Genomic DNA, 19,899 nt, shown 5'->3' with positions numbered 1-19,899 from the left:
TGACACAGATGCTGAAATCTCAAAAGAAAACAAAGCAACTCTGGTGTACGTCATTTAGGCTTCTTGTCATCTGCTGGAAATCTTACTCTCCCCTGCGGTCTTTGAGTCGGATTGATCCGCAGACTTTAACAAACCTTTCGTTTTAACTAACTTCTGGCGTCTGCAGATTAATTAATTACAATTAATCGCATTTTCAATATAATGGCGATTTAAAAAAACGCAATTTCCAAATCGCAGAGGTCTGCAATTTTTGGCTATGTAACAATTAGTGAATTAGCCACGTCCATTAGGTGTCGGTAAAATGTTTAAAGTGGGTTTGCCTCCACATGGAAGACAGTTGCAGCAGTGAGAAAATCTAATTTTATTACTTGTTTTAGAGTTTATATAATCATATATAGCATTAAGTACAGGTCAATCAGTTTAATACATAGACTTGCTTGTTGGTTGCACTTTATGTTTAACAAGGATTAATGTCCAAATCAACTAAAAGCTGTTCTTTTGAACAATATTCTGATTAATAGAAACATTAAAAGTTCTTCTTTTAAATAGTCCTTCATTACAAACATCTTTATTTAGACGCCATTTTTGTTGCTTGTGGTTAATGCAGAGAAAAGTCAAAATTGCAATTTTGGTTGAAATATTTCGTAGGCAGAACGCAATAATTTCTGCTCTGAGTTTAGATGCTGCGGGTCTTTTAGCACCTAGTCTGCAGAGCGAGGAAACATAATGATTTGTTGTTTGTATATGTTTAAAAAGACATGATAAATTAAACTGGAAAAAAATCGCATTAAATCGCAATATTAAGAAAAAAAATCGCCAAAATCGTTCACCCCTATTCCCAACTGAATCGTCGTATTTAAGGATGGATTTCTCGTCGTTTTTCCATGACGCATAACCTTATTTTGGGGGCTTTCTCTACATCTTAACCACCGTTGCAAATAAATGTGAAGGATGCCGTAGGTTTCGTTGCAAACAAACAAACGGGTGTGGTTTCTCTCGCCTTGTCGGTCCGTCTGGACCACACAGAAGTGGTTTCTTACCGTTTCAGTACCTGCTTTTAAATGGTGATGTGCGATCGGGGGAAGAGGAAGCCTCCCAACGGAGGAGCGGATTAAAGAAACCGTGATGGCCGGGCCTTCGACAGACGTCGGACGTCTGGTCAGCTCTGTTAGGACTTCTCTCGCCGCCTCAGGAGGGCATCAAGCTTTGCCCTTGCTGTCCAGTCCACTCCTGTGCCTTGGAAACAGGATAACAATAGCCGAGGAAGTCCTGATAACCGCGCGGAGTATTGAAACCAGGTTGTGGTTTTTGTCAAAGGGACAGCAAACAATTTAACTGAAACCAGAAGTGAAAAGTGAGAATAGCTTTTTTTTATACACTTCAAAATGTTAATGACTTTAGAAGTGACTGCATAGTTGCTAATAAAAAAAAGACTATTAGAAATAATTTCCATTCGACAATAATGCCATGTTTTCCCTCTGTTCTCCTGAGATGAGGGGCAGACGGGACTAAAATAGTTATGCTAGCTTAATGAACTCATCCCACCCAGCAACACGTAGAATAACGGGACATGCAGGGGCGTAGACCCAAATTCTGGGCCCTGTACACTCTCAATGTCAGTGGGCCTCTATCCAAGCCAGCGCATGAGGCGCATGTCCAAAAAATAAGGTATCTATTTAAAATAAAAAAGCATTAATAGGGTTTTAAGCTACAATCAGATCAAATTATATTAATTCTTTCATTCACCAGCCGAATCGACGCGTTTGGCCTACCGTGCCTTGAGCATCTGACGCAAAACTCTCTAAACCTACAAGTATAAGGAATTGCTATTAGCCTCTTACATGCACTGCTTTTTAAAGCAAGCTCGCTTTGTATTTCTAGAGCCATTTCAGTACAAGATAAACTGCTAAAATAAACGTATGGCCTTATGTTGACAGACGGTCTCTCAAATGGTCCCACCTTGTCTTTGCTAGCTAACTCTGTTCACCTTTGGGAAAGAAAGCAGTCAATGAGGGTGCCTCCCCTCATTCTGCCTTCTTTCTTTTTCTTTCCTCGTTTGATGCCTGATTTTATGCTTTTTTGGGCAGCATGATGTCTCGCCCCAGCGTCATTAAATCTGGGCTCGCTGATGTTACACTTGTCAAAAAAATAAAAGAAAAAGACTTCCATGGGCCCTTTTCCCTACTCGGGGAGAGATGAGATGTACGGGTTGATAAATGTGTACTTTTGTTGGGGGGGGGGAATAGTCTCTGCCCACCGTTGCACCAGCTTCTGACCGCTTAGCCAGAGAAGATCAACACCTGCGAATACCGCTGTCAGATGATGCAGGAGTGCATGGCAATAAAACACGGTTGTTTTTGCCCTTGAAAAGCCAGATGTGAACAGCTGTTTGACATTTTTCTAATCTTTTTTTTTTTTTTTTTAAAAGAAAAACTTCATTCACTAAATACAAATCAAGCAACCCAGTCTGCAATTTCATGTCTGAACAGGTGGAGGGAAATAATTGAAGGTTTATTTGATTGTTCAGCTTCTCCACCCCGCTCAAAGCAAAAAAAGACTCTGTTGTCAAGTTTGCAAACGAACTATTGACGGGTAAACAATGCCTTTCAGTTTCTGTTGGCTGCTTAGCAAAAACAACATTGGAAAAAAAAAAAACACATGAAAGGATGGGTATCCTTTCATTACAGCACATGGCGCTGTGCTGTAATTTCAACCTGCCATTGTGTACGCATATTTTGGCGAGAGCAGTCGGGGTGAATCATGCGCATAAGTCAAGGTATGTTTCCTCCGATCATGTGAGCTGATCACGCAGAGACTCTGAGGTATGCAGCTGTTTTTTTGTGGGCTTTTCCCTGATGTTAATGTCCAATGGCTTCCTTCCTGTCCTGCCTTCCTATCTGCTTGGTTTCCTTAGATGGGAAACTTTTCGGACAATCTGTCTGTATGGTTTGATTTAATCAACTTTGTAAAGTGCCTGCGGATAACGTGTTGTGAATCGGTGCTATATAAATAAAATTTAAGTTGTTCAGTGCATTGCTAGGACATGAAAAAGAGACTCTACATTTAAACTGCAACCAGCCTATATGCACAATTTGGAGGTGTGTGTGCCTTTCCTCAGCTTGGAGCCCTCCATGTGTTGATTTCTGTGGATAATCAGGGCGCCGTTTAGTGCAAATATCATGGACCGTTCATTCCGGTTGCTTAGCTGAATCCTTTTTGGTTGCAGCCAGAACAGTGTCAGGACACAATGTGCATATGAGCCACAGTGCTAACGAAGAGTGTTGCAAAGAGTTACTTGGAGTGCTGCCAGCCCAGTGTGGCCATGAAGAGGTTGTACCCTTGGGCTCGGGCTAGTTTTGCCAGTCCCGCTTCAGTATCTCTGTCCAATCTATTTTGTTGCTTGTGGGGCACATGTCATGGATACACTGCTGCTAGTAGACACCTACATAGTCCTGATATGCAGCTGCCATGACAAGCCACCACATTCACACCGTACTAGCTTTGTGCATGCTCCAGACCTTCTACTATAAAACACTTCTTCTCTTTTAAATGGGAAGCATACCACTTTCTTGACAGAGTCCAGGAAATCCCACAAATATCGTCTGGGTTCAGGCTGATTTGTTGTAGTGTGGTCTTAATCCGAAAGCAAAGGGGGTCCAACAGATGGCGGCGGAGCGGCCCAGACCCGATGAGGGCAGAGCGATTGAGGAGCGCACCAAGGGCTGCCGTGAGGCAACACCAATGTGTGTTTAACCTATCATGATACTCCGTGCAGGATTATGGTAGAATCAGATGATTATTTCCTTTCATCCTAATCTGCATCACGAATAACACTCAAATAATCAAAATAAAACCCCCAAGCTTAAAACGATAGATTGAAGAGAGGTACATTAAAATGCCCGCCCCTTGGATTTTGTAAAGCTTTAACCTGCCTGAACCTGGATTGCCAAATTATTTATTTCTGGCTCTCCCGCCGTCCTTTATTATTTATACCAGGAGCATAGGTGCCATGATCCTGTGTGAGAGTCGAAAACATGAAACGAAGAGAAAATTACAAAAAGAAGGTTCCTTTTTTTAATACTTTCTTTTGCATCTTGGTAATGCCAATAGAGCTAAGTGCTTTTATATAACTGTAATTATTAGTTAGTGTCTTCCCTAGAGAACGTAGCCACATACCCTAACCTTAGATTTCTAGTAGACATTCCCCAGTTCAGCTTGTTCCATAGGATGGAAGCCCAGCAGGACAAAACAGAGCAGCTTTGCTTTAATACTTTCAGGCTTCCTGTTAGCTGTTTGGATCAGTGGGGATGGTTGATATTGGCGATATGGTTCACTCCCCAGGATAACACAGTCTGGGGGCTGTCATGGGTGCCCTTTATATTCAGTAAAATATTTTTTTTTTTAGCTTAATGGTGGTACATACATCTGACACCAAAGTTGATAAATATGTACACATTATAGCTAATAAAGTGGTGCTGAAATATGGTGTAATTTTGCTGTTTATCAGTACAAAATCTTACATGTTTAGATTGTTCAGACCTCAACCGGATTACTGTTAATTTAAAAAAATATAATTCAATATGGTTTGTGTTTTATGAAACAAATTTGAAAGACACATTGTAAACATCATTTTCAATTCTTCCTTGGCTTTGTTCCTCTTTAGATTGAGACAAATGTGAAAGCTGTCATTCTGTCTAAATGAAATAATATGGGATGATTAATTCTTTTGTTCTTTATAATGGTAATAAATTGCATAGTGAAAAATAGTTTTGCAGAATTACCTTTTTTAGGGTAAGGGAGGTCTCACCCAGGGCGCCATTTGTGCAACAGTCAATGTCCATGAACATTGTGTGTGGTGTTTCCTATTGGCTTTGAAAAAAGTGGAGCTTGCTGTTTTGGCATCAAAAACACTAATCTGACCTTTTATGGGTGAATAGCAGAAAGATTCGGCACAGATTCATATTCATTCAATATCTTTTTAGATTTTTAACCAGCTGGTCACCTGTCAGGACCTACAGATGTCTTAGTGGTTGTGCAGAAAATGACAAAGTGGGCTTGATTTTTATTTGATCTGATGCTTGATTGTAAAAAGATAAATAATAATAAACAAAATAAATAAATATGATCTGAGACCAATTGAGTAATGAACGTTTTGGGGTTCTAATAATTTTTGTTAGTGCTGATTCTGTATTATCATCCAGGTTTTTTTTTTGACTGGTTTCTTTTTATGGAACCAGTATGTTTTTACATAAGCTCTGAATAAATTAGGTTTGCCTTTGCTTATATTAAAATAATATACTTGCATACAAATACATAAATACATATATACTATTTTTATTTGCTAAATGCCATAGTCAGAAGTTTACATGCACTAATATTGCACTAAAAATGGAGAGGCTGGTAACCCCAGAATAACTCTTTCCCAACTTTCAAGTATGAAAGTACCCGGGGGTGGCGGCATCATGAATCTGTGGGTGTTTTGCTTCAGGGAGGACAGGTGTGCTTCTCAAAATAGGTGAAATCTCGGGGAAAGGTCGTTTAATTGAAGCGGCATCTTGAGACATTGGTCAGGAAGTTGAAGCTTAATCACAAATAGTTCTTCAAATGGATAAAGACCCGAGTTACATGGTAGCCTGAAGACGACAGAATGGGTGTTTTAGGAGCCATCACAGTGATCTCAGTCTCTCTGACAATCTGTGGGTCGAGCGGAGAGAAGGCCAGGCAGCAAACCGGACTCAGTTCCACCAGATGTGTTGGGATGAATGGACCGGTAAACCATGATAAGCTTGCAGACATGAGGAGAAGAAGTGTGCATGTATTTATATAGCGACGGTAAATATCTGGCTCTAACTGTAAATACGCAGCTGCAGCTGCTGTTGGTTGCAAATAGCTTCTTTTTTTTTTTTTAATAAGGAGCAGAGGAATGCTGTTTCGGCCATTCAAGCCTCGCGTTAGGGTTCGCTAACCTTCCGGGGGATGATAGTCGCCACCGGTGCGGATGTGGATAACCTATGAATGACGATGGTCAGGCTGGGCTAATGTTTGACCGGGGGTCCTCTCTGTGTGTGTGTGTGTGCGCGCGCCAGTGTGAGAGACTGCTGTCAGCGTTCTTCATCACATGCTCTGTCATGTTGCACAGAGGCGACTGGTGAGACGAAGCAGCTGTCCCCCCCCCTAACCCCCCCCACCATTTCTGGTCACACCAAGGTCAGCGTTCTTGAAGACACACATGCAGGGGCGGACATAAACACGCGCTCTCTTAGCTGAATGCCTTCGTTGCTCCTGTGCTGGAAATGCTACTTGTTGGATGCCCTGACTGTCTGTCAGTTAATTAATTAATTCCCCCCCCCCTTCTTTTTTCTTTTTGTCTTTCAGGTGGAGGAGGCAAGAGGAATGGCCGCAGCAAGAAATGGAAGGAGATGCTTAAACTCCCACACATCAGCCAATGCGAGGAGCTTCGCCGCATTATCGGTACGAGCGAGCGAGCGTGGAAAAAGATAACTTACCAAGCAGTGTCGTTGGTTGGTTGTCGGGGTGTGTCTGACTTTTAGGGGAGGGGGGGGGGGGTGGAGTTCAGATTGGACTTCCTTCCTGTTTTCACCCGTCTCCACCCGCGGTTACAGGCGAAGGGAGCAGGAAGCGGGGCGTGTGCGGGTGTGAGCGTCTGAGGTGGGGAAACCGTTTTGCGAGAGTATTCAAGTCACGACTACGTACGAGTCTGCTAACGTGTTCAAGCAGAACCTACCCCCCCCCCCCCCCCCCTCCCCCCCATGTCCTCAACATCACAGGTGAATTTGTGGTCTAGCCCCCTTACGCCCTTCGCGAGCATCATTGTGTTTCTGTGGATGCCCCACAGCGTCGGAGTGTCTGTGCGTCACAGATCTCTCTGCCAGAGATTGCAGGGCTACCCTCCCCCACAGGCTCTCATACCCTCCCTCTTTCTCTATCTCCATGCATCCCTCCACTGCTATCTGCATCTCTCTCTCTCTCTCTCTCCTTCACCCTTTTTAGCCACTTCAGAGAAAAGCTAAAGAGGACAGTCGTGGACAGAGAGGCCTTTTACATTAGCAGGGAGAGATCTTTAGAGGACAGGAATGGGTGAGAGAGAGCGGTACCGAGGGTGTAGGTGGATACGCACTCCCCTCGCTGATGTGTCTCACTGAGCTGTTATTGTTAGCTTGTCCGCACATCCCCGTCGTCCCTCGCAAAAGCCCAAGTGCCCTCACGCCTGGATTTGTCAGTTCTCGGGCCACGTTTAAAGGGAGAAGATTGACTCGTCTCCGTCAGGGGGCTCCCGCTGTGCACAGATCTCCAGACCTGGGCTGGAGGCGTCCCGTCTGCGTGAGCGCGTGCGCCCCAGCTGTAGGGAGTTTACATACGTCAGCATTTGATAGATGCTATTGTGTAATTTCCCTATCGCGCGGAGCACGGGATCAAAATATTCCTCCTTGTGTAATCAAACTGGCAGGCGTGTAGCTACGCGCGCAGAGGGAAACGGCGAAGTGACCGATAGCAGCGTCTTTGTTGTGTCTCCATAATGTCAGGCATTTGACTTTAGCCTTGACAAGCGAGTGGTAGGTTTAGGAAAAGTCAGATTGCGCTAAAGGTGCTGCCGCTGTTTTCAAACCCTCAAGCTTCATCATCTCTGTCCTTCCCGCTTTTATTTTTTTCTGCCATTTTAGCATTGGGTCAATACATTAGAGTGGCCTGTGCTACTGGTTTTTAAGCTGGAATGTGTCCAGAAACCAGTTCTAGAAGTTTGCTTGGTGCGTAGCAGCTAATAGACGCGGCCATCACTCAGTTCAATACGGTGCCATGTAAAAAGTGTTTAGAGCTCTATCTATCTATCTATCTATCTATCTATCTATCTCTCTCTCTCTCTTTCTCTTTCTCTTTCTCTCTCTCTCTCTCTCTCTCTCTCTCTCTCTCTCTCTCTCTCTCTCTCTCTCTCTCTCTCTATATATATATATATATATATATATATATATATATATATATATATATATATATATATATATATATATATATATATATATATATATATATATATATACTTCCTCCCTCCCAGAAAACTCAAGCTATGCCAGACTGAATGGAGATTAGCGGCTTTTAACTTTTACTAGAGACTCTCAGTTAATCTAGACTTTGACAAGGCAGTTTTAACACATTAATCTGCTTTTCTCGTAGCTCTGGTTGTATGTTTAGGGTCGTTGTCCTGCTAACAGATGAACCTCCGTCTCACTCTGAAGTCTCCTGTGACTTCTGACTGGCTTTTGTCCAGCGTTGGCCTTTGTTTGCCTGCATGCGACCTCACATCGACACTAATCAGTTTCCCTGTCCCTGCTAAAGAAAAGCCCCCCCCCACGGCAGGATGCTGTCACCGTGTTTCTACGTGGGGACGGTGCGTTCTGTGAGAGGTGTTTTTAGTTTTTTTTTTGCCATGCATAAGGTTTTGCTTGTTGGCCAGAAACTGGTCCCATCTGACTAGATCTTCTTGTCCCACATGTTTGCTGTGCTTCCTGCATGTCTGGGGGCAAATTGCCATAACGGGGCATTATTTTCTGAGTGAACTAGTAATAGTTGTCCGGTTAAAAGATTCTGCTACCTGAGCAGTGAATTTCTGCTACTCCTCCAGAGTAACCCCAGTCCTCCTGCCTTTGGTAATGCAGTCCTTGTCCTGTTACAGTTTAGGTGGATGGCCATTTATTAGTACTGGTGATGGATTTACACTAGGGCTGCACAATTAATCACATTTGCAATATTATCGCAATTTAAAAAAAAACACCATTTTTGGCTACGTCACAATTAATGGATAATTAAGGCGTCGGTAATTTGTTTAAAGTGAGTTTGCCTCCATATGGAAAAGAAGAAAGCTGCAGCAGTGAGATAATCCAATTTTAGTACGTGTTTTAGAGTTTAGATTATTATATGATATAATAGAGTTTACATAACATAATTTTACCAGAAACTTTCAGGACTCTCACCACAGCATTAAGTACCGGTCAAACTGTTTAATACATAGACTTGTTTGTTGGTTGCGCTTTATGTTCAACAAGCTGTTCTCTTGAATAATAATATTCTGATTAATAAAAAAAAAAAAAACAGTTGCATTTCTTGTTTTAATAGTACTTCTTTAGAAGCATCTTTATCTACAGGACATTTTTGTTATTGCGTAAAAAAGTCTAAATTAAGTCGCAAATATGGTTGAAATATATCACAATTTAGATTTTTTTTATTGACATGGGTTTCTGTATGAAACCCAAAATCAGCATAAAATACACCAATTGGGGTTGTAACAAAATGTGAACAAGTTGAGTGGTCTAAAGGCCTCAGCAAGGCACTGTACACGCTCGCAAAGAATTGTGCTCTTGATTACACTTGGCTGGCCATTCATCATCTGACTTAACCCACTTTATTTTGAACTAAACTGGAGTTTTAATTAAGCTGAAATTGCAGCTTAGTTCAGTGGAAAAGACCATTACTCACCCTCGCCTGTTGTTGCTCAACTTTATGATGCTTCCTTCTCATTTTCCCGGCTTCTCCAACACTTGTCAACATTGCTTAGTCAGGACCGGGCAGAGCTCTCTCTTACTCATGGAGATTATTATTTTTTTTTATGTGTTGAAAACTGGCCTAAGATTTAAAAATTCAAATCACGTTTTTCTGCTCTTCCTTTTCACATTGAAATCATTCAGTTGTGGTCTGTATATAGTGAAACTGCGAGGCTTTGGTGTGAATTCCTCATTAATTTACCCCCACCCCACGTTTCCCCTTTTTTATCCCTGTTCAGAGCTGCGGCGCAGAGCAACTCGTTTTGGTGCCGTCTCTTTAAATCTAGAGGAGGCGCTTTCACACCCCGGCCCTCTCCAGGTCGCACAGTGTTCCACTTTTACCCCGTTTGACCTTGTTTGTAGTGTAATAGTTAAAAGAGACGGAAGAGGGAACAGAGAAAACTGAACGGCTTGAAAAATGACCACAAAAAGTGCACAGAGGTATCTATCTACGCAGCACCTCGGGAGACTACGTTCAGATTTTCTGCGTTCCTAGAGACTCCACATGCTCAACAAAACGTATGTTAGAAAGACTGAGAGAAAAAAGAGATTTATCACATCATGATGAACGTTTAGGTACTCTCACCAGAACGTGAATGGAGCGAGTCCTTTACATGTTTTCCCTAGGTAAGGCTGTGCTCAGGAGCGATTTAACGCCGTATTTCGAGCCGCGCGAATGTCAGGAATTGGACGAATAGCGCAAAGCGAAATTCCACTCGCGTTTAGCTATGTGAACTTTTCCGTTAAGAGTGATCCTCGTCTATTTGTTTAAGTGCAGAAAATGTAAGTGTTACACATTTAGACAATTATGCTATATTTCTATTGAGCGATGATGGATTTACTGACCGAAGACGCCTGTAGTTTGTGTCCCGGAGGGAGATCCGTCCCCCCGAGGCGGGGCGACTGTGGCTTGATGGGTTGAGTAGTCGTCTGGCAATTAGAAGGTTGTGCGTTCGATTCTAGCTTCCCCTTGCCACATGTCGATGTACCCCTGGGCAAGGCACTTAACCCCAAGTTGCCTACTGGGGCGACGTGGCACAGAGGTTAGGGAGTTCGTCTTGCAATTGGTGGGTTGCCAATTCGATCCCCCGCACTGTCTCTGTAGTTGTGTCCTTGGGCAAGACACTTCACCCGCATTGCCTGCTGGCGGTGGTCAGAGGGCCCGGTGGCGCCGGTGCATGGCAGCCTCGCCTCTGTCAGTCTGCTCCAGGGCAGCTGTGGCTACTAACATAGCTCACCACTGTCAGGGTGTGAATGTGTGTGTGAATGGGTGAATGACTGAACTGTAGTGTAAAGCGCTTTGGAGGTCGTCAAGACTAGTTAAAGCGCTATACAAGTACAAGCCATTTAGCATTTACCATTTTATTGAACTGCGTCTCGGTGTATAAATGTGTGCGGGTTAGTAAGAGCGACTGGGTGTATGTGGCTATAGTGTACAGCGCTTTAAGTTCAGTCCATTTACCATTTAGCTCCTCGTACTGGGTCCTGGACAGACGGTCAACCAGACGCGGCTATAGGTGGTGGTACTCGCCGAACTGGGTGCCGAACTGGGTGCATCTCTGGCGGACCGTTTTTCGGCTTTCCGCAGTACATACAGCACTGACTTGCTCAGTAAAACCCTTGTTCACCACAGTGAGTTGAACAGACAAGAGAAACCGGCAAGAGGATAGACGCTCCTCCTGTTTGATGACGTGATGAAGCAAGTTGGGTGAAAGTTAGCTTCGTTGTCAGCGCGGATTGTTTGTGACAGGCTAAGTTCAAACAACCTACGGCGGAAAAATGTGTCTTGTGCGCGTTTGGTGTGAACGTACTTTTAGGGTGCGTAATAATCAGCTCAGCATCTGCTTTGTTATTTGTCAGGTATGTGTACAAATGCGAGGAATTTGACTCTGGATTGTACAATGCTCATGGTGTGCTTACTTGTACAATAACACAATGACGTAGTGGGCTGAAAAAGTGGATTTTGCTTGATATTACCCCCCTTTAAGGTCTTTGACCACTTAGAAAAACAATAATATTCATAGGCAAATACAGTGTCTTGCAAAAGTATTCATATCAGTTGAAATTTTACACATTTTGTCACATTACAATCGAAAATGTAATCCTGTTTTATTGAGATCATGTGTGATACGTCAACAGAATAAGGTACATTTCTTCCAGTATTGGTCTGTTTTTAGTAGTGTTGCGCCGATGCCATTTTTTTGGCCCCGATACCTGGCTGCGCAGTATGAGCCGATACCGATACCATCTGTTTGAAATTAATGTGCGTGTGTATATATGAAGAACTGCATACTACTTAGGGTAGTAGAATTTTTTATTGCCTACCTGGAATGGGTGACAATAGTTGAATAAACTTTTGGCTCTCAAAGGCCAAAATAGTGCAACATTCGTGAAATTATAAAATGTATAATAGTAGTGCAACAGTAAGACAGTAAAAATTACATTAATAATTGAATAATCTCTTTTAAACCCTGAGTTTTGGCTCTCAAATGCCAAATAGTGCAACTTTCATGAACTTATATAACATGTGTAATACTAGTCGGGAGAGAGAAGGCTGCGTTCAAGTGACATACAAACTTCAAAATGGTATCGGTGCCTATTTGTTGGTACTCGCCGATACCGATACCAACATTTTAGTGCTGGATCGGGGCCCCGTCCGATACTGGTATCGGTATCGGTGCAACACTAGTTTCATGCTCCTTCCATCCTTCCTTCAGCTCTGACCAGCTGCCTGTTCTTGCTCAAGAAAAGCTTCCCCACAGTATGATGCTGCCACCACCATGCTTCATGATGGGCTGGTGTCATATTCTGACAGTAGGAAAACCTAAACTATAGACACCGCACTTTCCCTGTAGTTGCAGAAGAATTTAAAACAAAAACGTACATCATGATCTAATTGCCTTTTATTGCACACAGAAAAGCAGCATTTTTTTCTTAAGGCTGTTTGAACGAGTTTAAATTGATTGTTGGCTGTAATGGTGCTATACATTTAGCCCTTTTGCTCTTTATAGAGTAATCGTATATAACAAGCCGATATTTGCTGGTGGGCAAAAACAAAATCCCAATTTTGCAAATCACAGTATTAACTATTGCATTATTTTATTAGTTGCAAGTGAGTATTGGGTCAAGTAGTTATTCAGCAATATCCCCAAGCTGATGTTTATCCAGCATCAATATTTTCTGCGTCAACTCCAATACTCGTCAGTGGCTGTCCTTCCAGGAAGCTTCTTTGCCTTTAGGGAAATGTCTTGTGTATAGAGAAAGTTATGTAAACATGCATACCGAAATCATTTGTGTCCTCGAGTGTAATTGTTGCCAGGTCCCAGTTCTCCATGTACCAGTTAAATGGAAACAAAACATTAGAACATGCAGTGATTGTACAATAAGCGCCGGAGGAGAAAGCAAGCACACATTATGTATAGCTGAAAACCTGATATTTCCTCAGTCTGTATAAATGCACGCTTTAGGTTAAGCGTTCTCTGTTGTTATTTGCTAAATGTCAGAGAGAAATTAGAGGATTTTTAGGGTATATTTTTAAGAACTTGATTCAAATGCAGAAGTCTGCACACATTTCCGTTATACCTAAAATGTATGATTTGGGCCAAACATTGTGGGTTTCCTGGCCCGTTCTTCATGACGGACCTGATGTAGATGAGTCAGGTTGAGATCGGCCATCTTGCCCACACTCACCATCCGGCTCTCGCTTCAACACTTCAATGAGTCTGAGATAGTAATAATGTGGCGGTGCCATTTGGGTGATTGTCCTTTTGGGAGACCCATTTGTTCCCACGCTTTAGGTTCCTGACTGATGTTGAATGTTTAATGTTCTTACCTTATGGTGCCATCTATTGTTTTAAGTGCACCGGTCGCTCCTGACGCACAACACTCTAGATCACAGGTGTCAAACTCAAGGCCCGTGGGCCGAATCCGGCCCGTCAAGGTAAATTATCCGGCCCTCAAGTGTAAAAAAAAAAAGAAGGCATATCGTGTCATAAAGTAGAGGCATATATCCTTTTAAAGTGTATAAAGTGGCTAAAACTGTGCCTCCTGTAAGTGTAACTCGCCCCAATATCAACTTTTTTTGCAGATAAACTGTATAAACTGGGCCTAGGGTTGCTACTTTAATGTTACTGTGCATTTTTTATACTTCTATGTGAACTGGAATGAAATTATGAAATGAAAAGTATCGTCTATACACGTGCAACTGGCCATTTTAGTGACTTCATGACGCCAAAGTGGCCCCATATAGAAATGAGTTTGACACCCCTGCTCTAGATCATGACTTCTGCGCAGTTGGGATCGTGTTCTCAGGCTTTCAGGCTTTCCCCTTTTACTTTCCTCCAAATATAACTATGATCATTATCGTCAAAACGCTTCGGTTTTAGTGTCATCAGGTCACAGGACATCAGTGGCAACCTGGAATTTGGATTTTGGTATGCGGCTCTTAGGGCCATCTTCCTTACCTGCCTTTCAGCCTACGCCGCTCCAGCTCTTGTTTCTCTGAGGACGTTGACGCTGTCTCGCCTTCTTCAGCCAGCGTCTTGTCAAGATCTCTTGCTTGTGTTCTGGTGTTGATGGGTGCCAAAACATGTTCATCTCTGGGACACTGAACCCATTTATTTCCCAAGCAGTATGATGGCTGGAATTTCCCAAGTTGTTTATGCATGTTTGGTTGTTGTTTATCCACTGTTTGGACGTACGTTGGTGTGAAAACGTTTTAACCTCCTTCCTGATTTTTTCGTTCTTTTTTTTTTTTTTTTTTTGCTTTTTTGCACGGTTGTCACACTGAAGTGTTTTAAACTAATTAAACCATTAATCAAAGACAACACAAGTAAACACAAAATACTGTTTTTTTTTTTTTTTAAGTGAAAGTTTTTAATATTAAGGGAGAAAAAAAATCCAAACCTACATGGCTGTACGTGGAAAAAGTGATCGCACCCAAAACCCGATAACGGGTTGGGCCGCTTTTAGCAGCAACAACTGCAATCAGACATTTGCAATAATTTGCATCGAGTCTTTTCCAGAACCGTGGAGGATTTTAGGCCCACTCATCTTTGCAAAAAAGTTGTAATTCAGTACCATTGGAAGGTTTTCCAATATGAACGGCCTTTTAAGGTCACACCACAGCAACTAGATGGGATTCAGTTCAGGACTTTGACTAGGCCACTCCAAAGTCTTCATGTTGTTTTTCTTCTGCCATTCAGAGGTGGACTTGCTGGTGTGTTTGGATCATTGTCCTGCTGCAGAACCCAAGTTGGCTTCAGCTTGAGGTCACAAACAGATGTCCAGACTTTCTCCTTCAGGATGTTTTGGTAGACGGCAATATTTATGGGTCCATTTATCACAGCAAGTCTTCCAGGTCCTGTCACTGCAAAAACATATATAAAAAATAAGTAAAATGTTCTTAAAAATTTGTGTTTTTGTCCTAGATTTGAGCAGTTAAATAAGATCTGCCAATGGAATGAGTATTTTAAACCCCTAAAATAAGATAATTAGACATCCTGCACTTGAAATAAGATGATGGAGATGAGTTGTTCTTATTCCACTGGCAGATCATCTTAAATACCTGCTCAAATCAAGGACAAATACACTCATTTTAAGAAGATTTTACTTATTTTTAGTTCGGTTTCTGCAGTGTGCAGCTGCAAAACAGCCCCAGACCATCACACTACCTCTATGATGTTCTTCTGTCCACAAAATTATTTAGGCTAATGTAATGTCAAATTTCTGTATATCATGCACTGCTATCCCCATAGGTACAATACGCTGGCAGCAGAAACCTTTCTTTGGAGTATTTATGGAATCCAAACAGGATCCACGGTATTTGTTTATATGCTGATGATGTGTAGCTCTTTCTAGAAAATGCAAACCCCTCTAGAGATAGTAACCCTAATAAACATGTTCTCAACAATTTCCTTCCTTTCTCCTCTAATATCCCTTTTACAGATGGTAAACATCGCGTACCTTGGCATCAATATTTCTAAAAGGCTGAATGAGCTGACATAGTAATTGTATCTCAATACTTAAGCCAGTGATTTGCAACCCTGGCACTCAGGGACCCCTGTCCCTTTTTAGGTGTCTCCCTTCTGCCACACATCTAATTTAAATTAATGGAAGATTAAGATGCTTCTGCAGCACTTGATGGCATGCATTGGACTTCCCGCATACAGATTACTGACCTTTTTGTGTTGCTGTCAAACATCTGTGTCATACTGTTAGCTTAGCATGTAGCACCTTCCAGCATTTGGTTTTTCTAGACCATCTGCCTGCCTGGGAAAGTTTCTTCGAGAAAACGCTTTTGTGTTTATCTTTTCTTCTGGCTGATCTCCACATGTCAGCAGACTTTAAAACACCCAGCATTAGTTCTGTATTTAGATAAGGTGCGCTGCCGGCAGAAGAAGTGGGCAAATTTTGTCAGAAGTGAATGGGTCAGTGAGGGGAAAACCCTGCGTAAAGGGAACCCGTTACGCTGAAATGTGCTGCAAGAAACCTTAGGGGCGTTGTTGAGTGAAGCCAGGATGGAAAGAAGACCGTCAACTATTTATGAGCTCAAAAACCCCCCACGCTTTTAACCCTGATGCCATCTTTTCACAACCACAGATTTTGCATCATTTCGTACTTAGTTTGCACTTGTAAACAAACAAACCGGTCACCCACAGGTTTCACATGTAGCTTATCTATTAGATGATCAATGCATTTTTTCCCCCTCATGCTCACCTAGAGGAAGTGCTGCACGGTTTAAACAAATGGCCAAAGCCTCCCTCTAATAATCTAAGCGGGAGTGATTTCCCTCATTTTGTTCAAAAAGGGAAACGCCAACAAAGAATTGTGACATAGGATGAGCAGAGAGCATAAAGTGTCATTCATGCAATTAGAAAGCTGTTAACGACGGCTATAAGCGTTCAGATTAAAAACGTTGGAGCCACACTGTTTAAAGAGAAGTCATAAAAATTTCAACTGCTTTTTGTTTTATTTCCAGTCGGCTGTTTGCGACGGTTAGATTTCCCTTTAGTAATGAGGTCCAAAGTGGAGCTCTGAGCTGCAAAGAGGGGAGGATGTGTTTTACAATAAAAAAGAGAATCACTGTAAAGACTTGGTGGTTTGTCACTTGCCGCAAATCATCAGTCTCTCTTTTTTTTTTTTTTTTTTTTTTTTTTTTTATCCCAACTGTCCTTCCTCCTCCCCATATTTCCACCAATGCACACGTGTTTTTTGTTTTTATGTTTATCTTGTGTACGTGCGTCTGTCCTGACAGTCAGCCGGTGCTGGGGAGCGTCCTGGGCCTTCTTCCTCATTCTGTAAAAGAGGAAATATGAGTCAAATGGACACCATTAGCTCTAATAAGATGTGACCAGCTGCACAGGAAAAACAAGACTGTCGCGCTGACAGAAAACATGGATACAGGTGGCCTGTTTTGTTTCTAAAGGCATGCTGGGAAAGCTAATTTACATTTATTTTTCAGGAAATAAGTAACAAACTACTTCTAGGAGCGCTATAATGGCAAAAGTATAGGATCAACCCACCGAGTCATTCAATACAGCTGCTCCTATCACATCCATGGCCGCAGGTGTATTAAACCCAACACCTAGGCACGCAGACTGCTTCTGCAAACATTTGTTAGAGAGTGGATCGCTCTCAGGAGCTCACTGAATTCCTAACCTGACTCCGCCAGATGGATTTGCTCCGCATATCCATCTGGAAACCTTCCGTTGAAGTAATTTTGGGAAGGGGCAAAAATACTGGTTAGCTGATTGGCCTATGTTGGTGATAGACGGGCCAAATAAACCACTCAGATCAACGAAGCATATGACGTACTAACAGCGACGACAAAAACACAACCACAAGCTCTTGCCGAAACCAGTCGGGAGAAGAGCAAAAACATCTTTTCCTCTGAGAAAAGCCTCCAGAGCAGTGTTTTGCTCTTCTGTCAGTGAAGAGATACTCTGTAATTCTGATAAAACTTGCTCGATAGCCACGCTAACGCTAGTTTCATCGGCTGAAGCCGCCATGTTCTTTAGACTGAACTGTCGCGCTTCTCGTTGCGTCACACCTCAACCCGCCTCAAAGCCAACGCTGATTGGACGTTCGTTTGGTGAACGGCTCCAAATTTTCTTTAACGGAAAGTAGCCAGACTGATCTGCGAGTGAAACCTTGAAAGCTTGCGAACATCAGGATGGTCTCACGAGGCTACTGAATTCCAGCGTGGTGCCGTGATAGGAGTCCGAGTATAATGGTTGCCTGACTGCATTGTGTCAAACATGAAGTTTGGTGGAGATGGGATTATGGTGCGGGGCTGATTTCAGGAGTGAAGCTCTGTTCCAGTGAAAGGAACCCTTAATGCTTCTGCATAACCAGACATTTTGGACGGTCTCATGGTTTTACCTGAATGCAAGCAGGTCGGCGCGCGACCCTTGGCGTTCCCACATGTGCACAAGGCAAGGGCCACAAAGACCGCGCTGCTCAAAGTCCAGACTTTAACTCGATAGAGCACATTTTGGAGATTGATTAGAGCAGAGACGGCTTTCATACCAACATCAGTGTCTGACCTCACAAATGCACTTCTGGAAGAACGTTCAGAAATATTCCAAAACACAGTCTCACAAATGTCTTACAGTTTTACGGCTGATTAGCCCAATAATTCCGTCGATACAAGCATTTCAGAAAGATTTACCTAGTTAACAGAGTGCTGTGTCTAGTAAATAAGTTGCTGGCAATGTTTTTTTTTTTTTTCCCCAGTGTCCTGTCTAGCAATGTGGCAATAAAAATTGATATCTTAATGCCAAATAGAGCTCGACAGATTTTACTTTCACAAGTGGAGCAAACAGCTTTCGCCATAATGCTCCGCTTGATTTGTGCGTGTAAATAGCTTTATTGTGATTCCTGCAGGGAGAATTTCAAATTATATGGACACTACAATGGGAAAGTAGGAGAGTAAAAGAAAAACAAGAAGAGAAAAAAAAGAGAAAGAAGAGGTGAAAGGAAGAGAATGATAAAACGTCCTCTGTCTGCTCCATCACCTGGAAAGAGACACAAAAAGAACAGCACAACCAACAGACATAAAGCAACAGATACAATCGTGTAACACCTTGATACCATTGCTAAATCATATGTATTATTATTTAAGCTGACATGTGTAATGTGATACCTAAAAAAAAAAAAGTAAAAGAAAGTAAATAAATTATAGCCTTTCTGTATATAAGTGAACATTTAATACCTGGGACCCAGCACCTGTGGGAGATTGTGAGAGTGCACTAGTTTAGGTGAAAATTATCCAGAAGGAAATGGAAGTTGCCGGCAATGTTTGACAAATTCTTGATTTAAAAATGCAAAAATCCAAAACCGGTCTGATATTTTTTAGAGTGGTAAAATCTATGCTTTTAAAGTGTGCCGTTATTTCTTTTAATCATCCATATAAATATATCTTGATTTCTTCTTGGTTCCCCACTTATTGCTCTGTGTTCTCACTGTGACCATGAGATGTGACTCATGAGTGAAAGAATGAGCTCCCAAGATACATCCAGCTGAAATGAGCTTTGTCCCTCCAGTGACTGACCTCGGCCTTAGAAACGGCATGAGGAGCGCCGGAGAGGAGCTGCAGTTCCTCCGATTTAAAAAAAAAAAAAAAAGAAAATCTGACCAGGATCCCTCATGGGTGTCTTCTTACGATTAGACCACAAGGAAGACCCAGATCTTGCTGGAAGGGACTATATAGACCTAGCCGGGGAAGGTCTTGATCAGAAAGAGTCTGAGCGTGCCAGAAGAGCGAAGTCTTAGACCTCTTACCTCCGTCACCCAATCTGGGAAAAGTGAGAGGTCTGCATTATAATAAACCAGTAATGTAATAATGGCCTACAATAAAAAAAGTTTAATATTTTGAAAAGGTAATAACTGCAAACTCATGGAGGTGACATGATCACTGTTACCTTTTCCGAATCCTAGCACATTTCATTAAGCGATATACCTACCAATCGGACTCCACAGTAATTGAACCATATTTATCTGTACATGAGATGATAGATTAAATCGTCTAACAACCAATATTCAACAAATAATTCTCCAAATTGGTCTCACATCATTAATTAAGGAGAGAGGGAGCTGCAAAGTACCTTAAATTGAATGAATGATTGAATAAATATAACATCTTAACCATCCTCTATACCTGTTTTTGATGAGCAAGTTGCACAAAAAAAATCTTATATTCCTAAAAAATAAAGTCCTATTTTAAAGGAATCGGATTAAAAATGTATCATTTGGTCGTCGTGGGTCATAAGTTCAAGAAACAGCAGAAGATAATGACCCTTAAACAAAAAAAAAAGGACGTTAAAATCCATTATCACCAGCTCTAAAA

At 42.1% G+C, this 19,899-nt stretch overlaps 1 protein-coding gene across 2 annotated transcripts in view; it reads left to right on the top strand.

Annotated features, from left to right (window-relative positions):
- grk4 (G protein-coupled receptor kinase 4) overlaps positions 1–19,899 on the top strand; it is a 77,214-nt gene that overhangs the window by 19,713 nt on the left and 37,602 nt on the right. For both annotated transcript variants that reach the window (XM_036137199.1, XM_036137200.1), the window contains exon 2: positions 6,376–6,471. In XM_036137199.1, coding sequence (XP_035993092.1) covers positions 6,376–6,471 — 96 coding nt within the window. The remainder of the gene's footprint in view (positions 1–6,375; positions 6,472–19,899) is intronic.

The sequence above is a fragment of the Fundulus heteroclitus genome, chromosome 5, assembly GCF_011125445.2.
Source record: "Fundulus heteroclitus isolate FHET01 chromosome 5, MU-UCD_Fhet_4.1, whole genome shotgun sequence".
Lineage (NCBI taxonomy): Eukaryota > Metazoa > Chordata > Actinopteri > Cyprinodontiformes > Fundulidae > Fundulus > Fundulus heteroclitus.
Note: the sequence above shows the minus strand (reverse complement) of the source record. Positions and strands in the feature narration are given on the sequence as shown.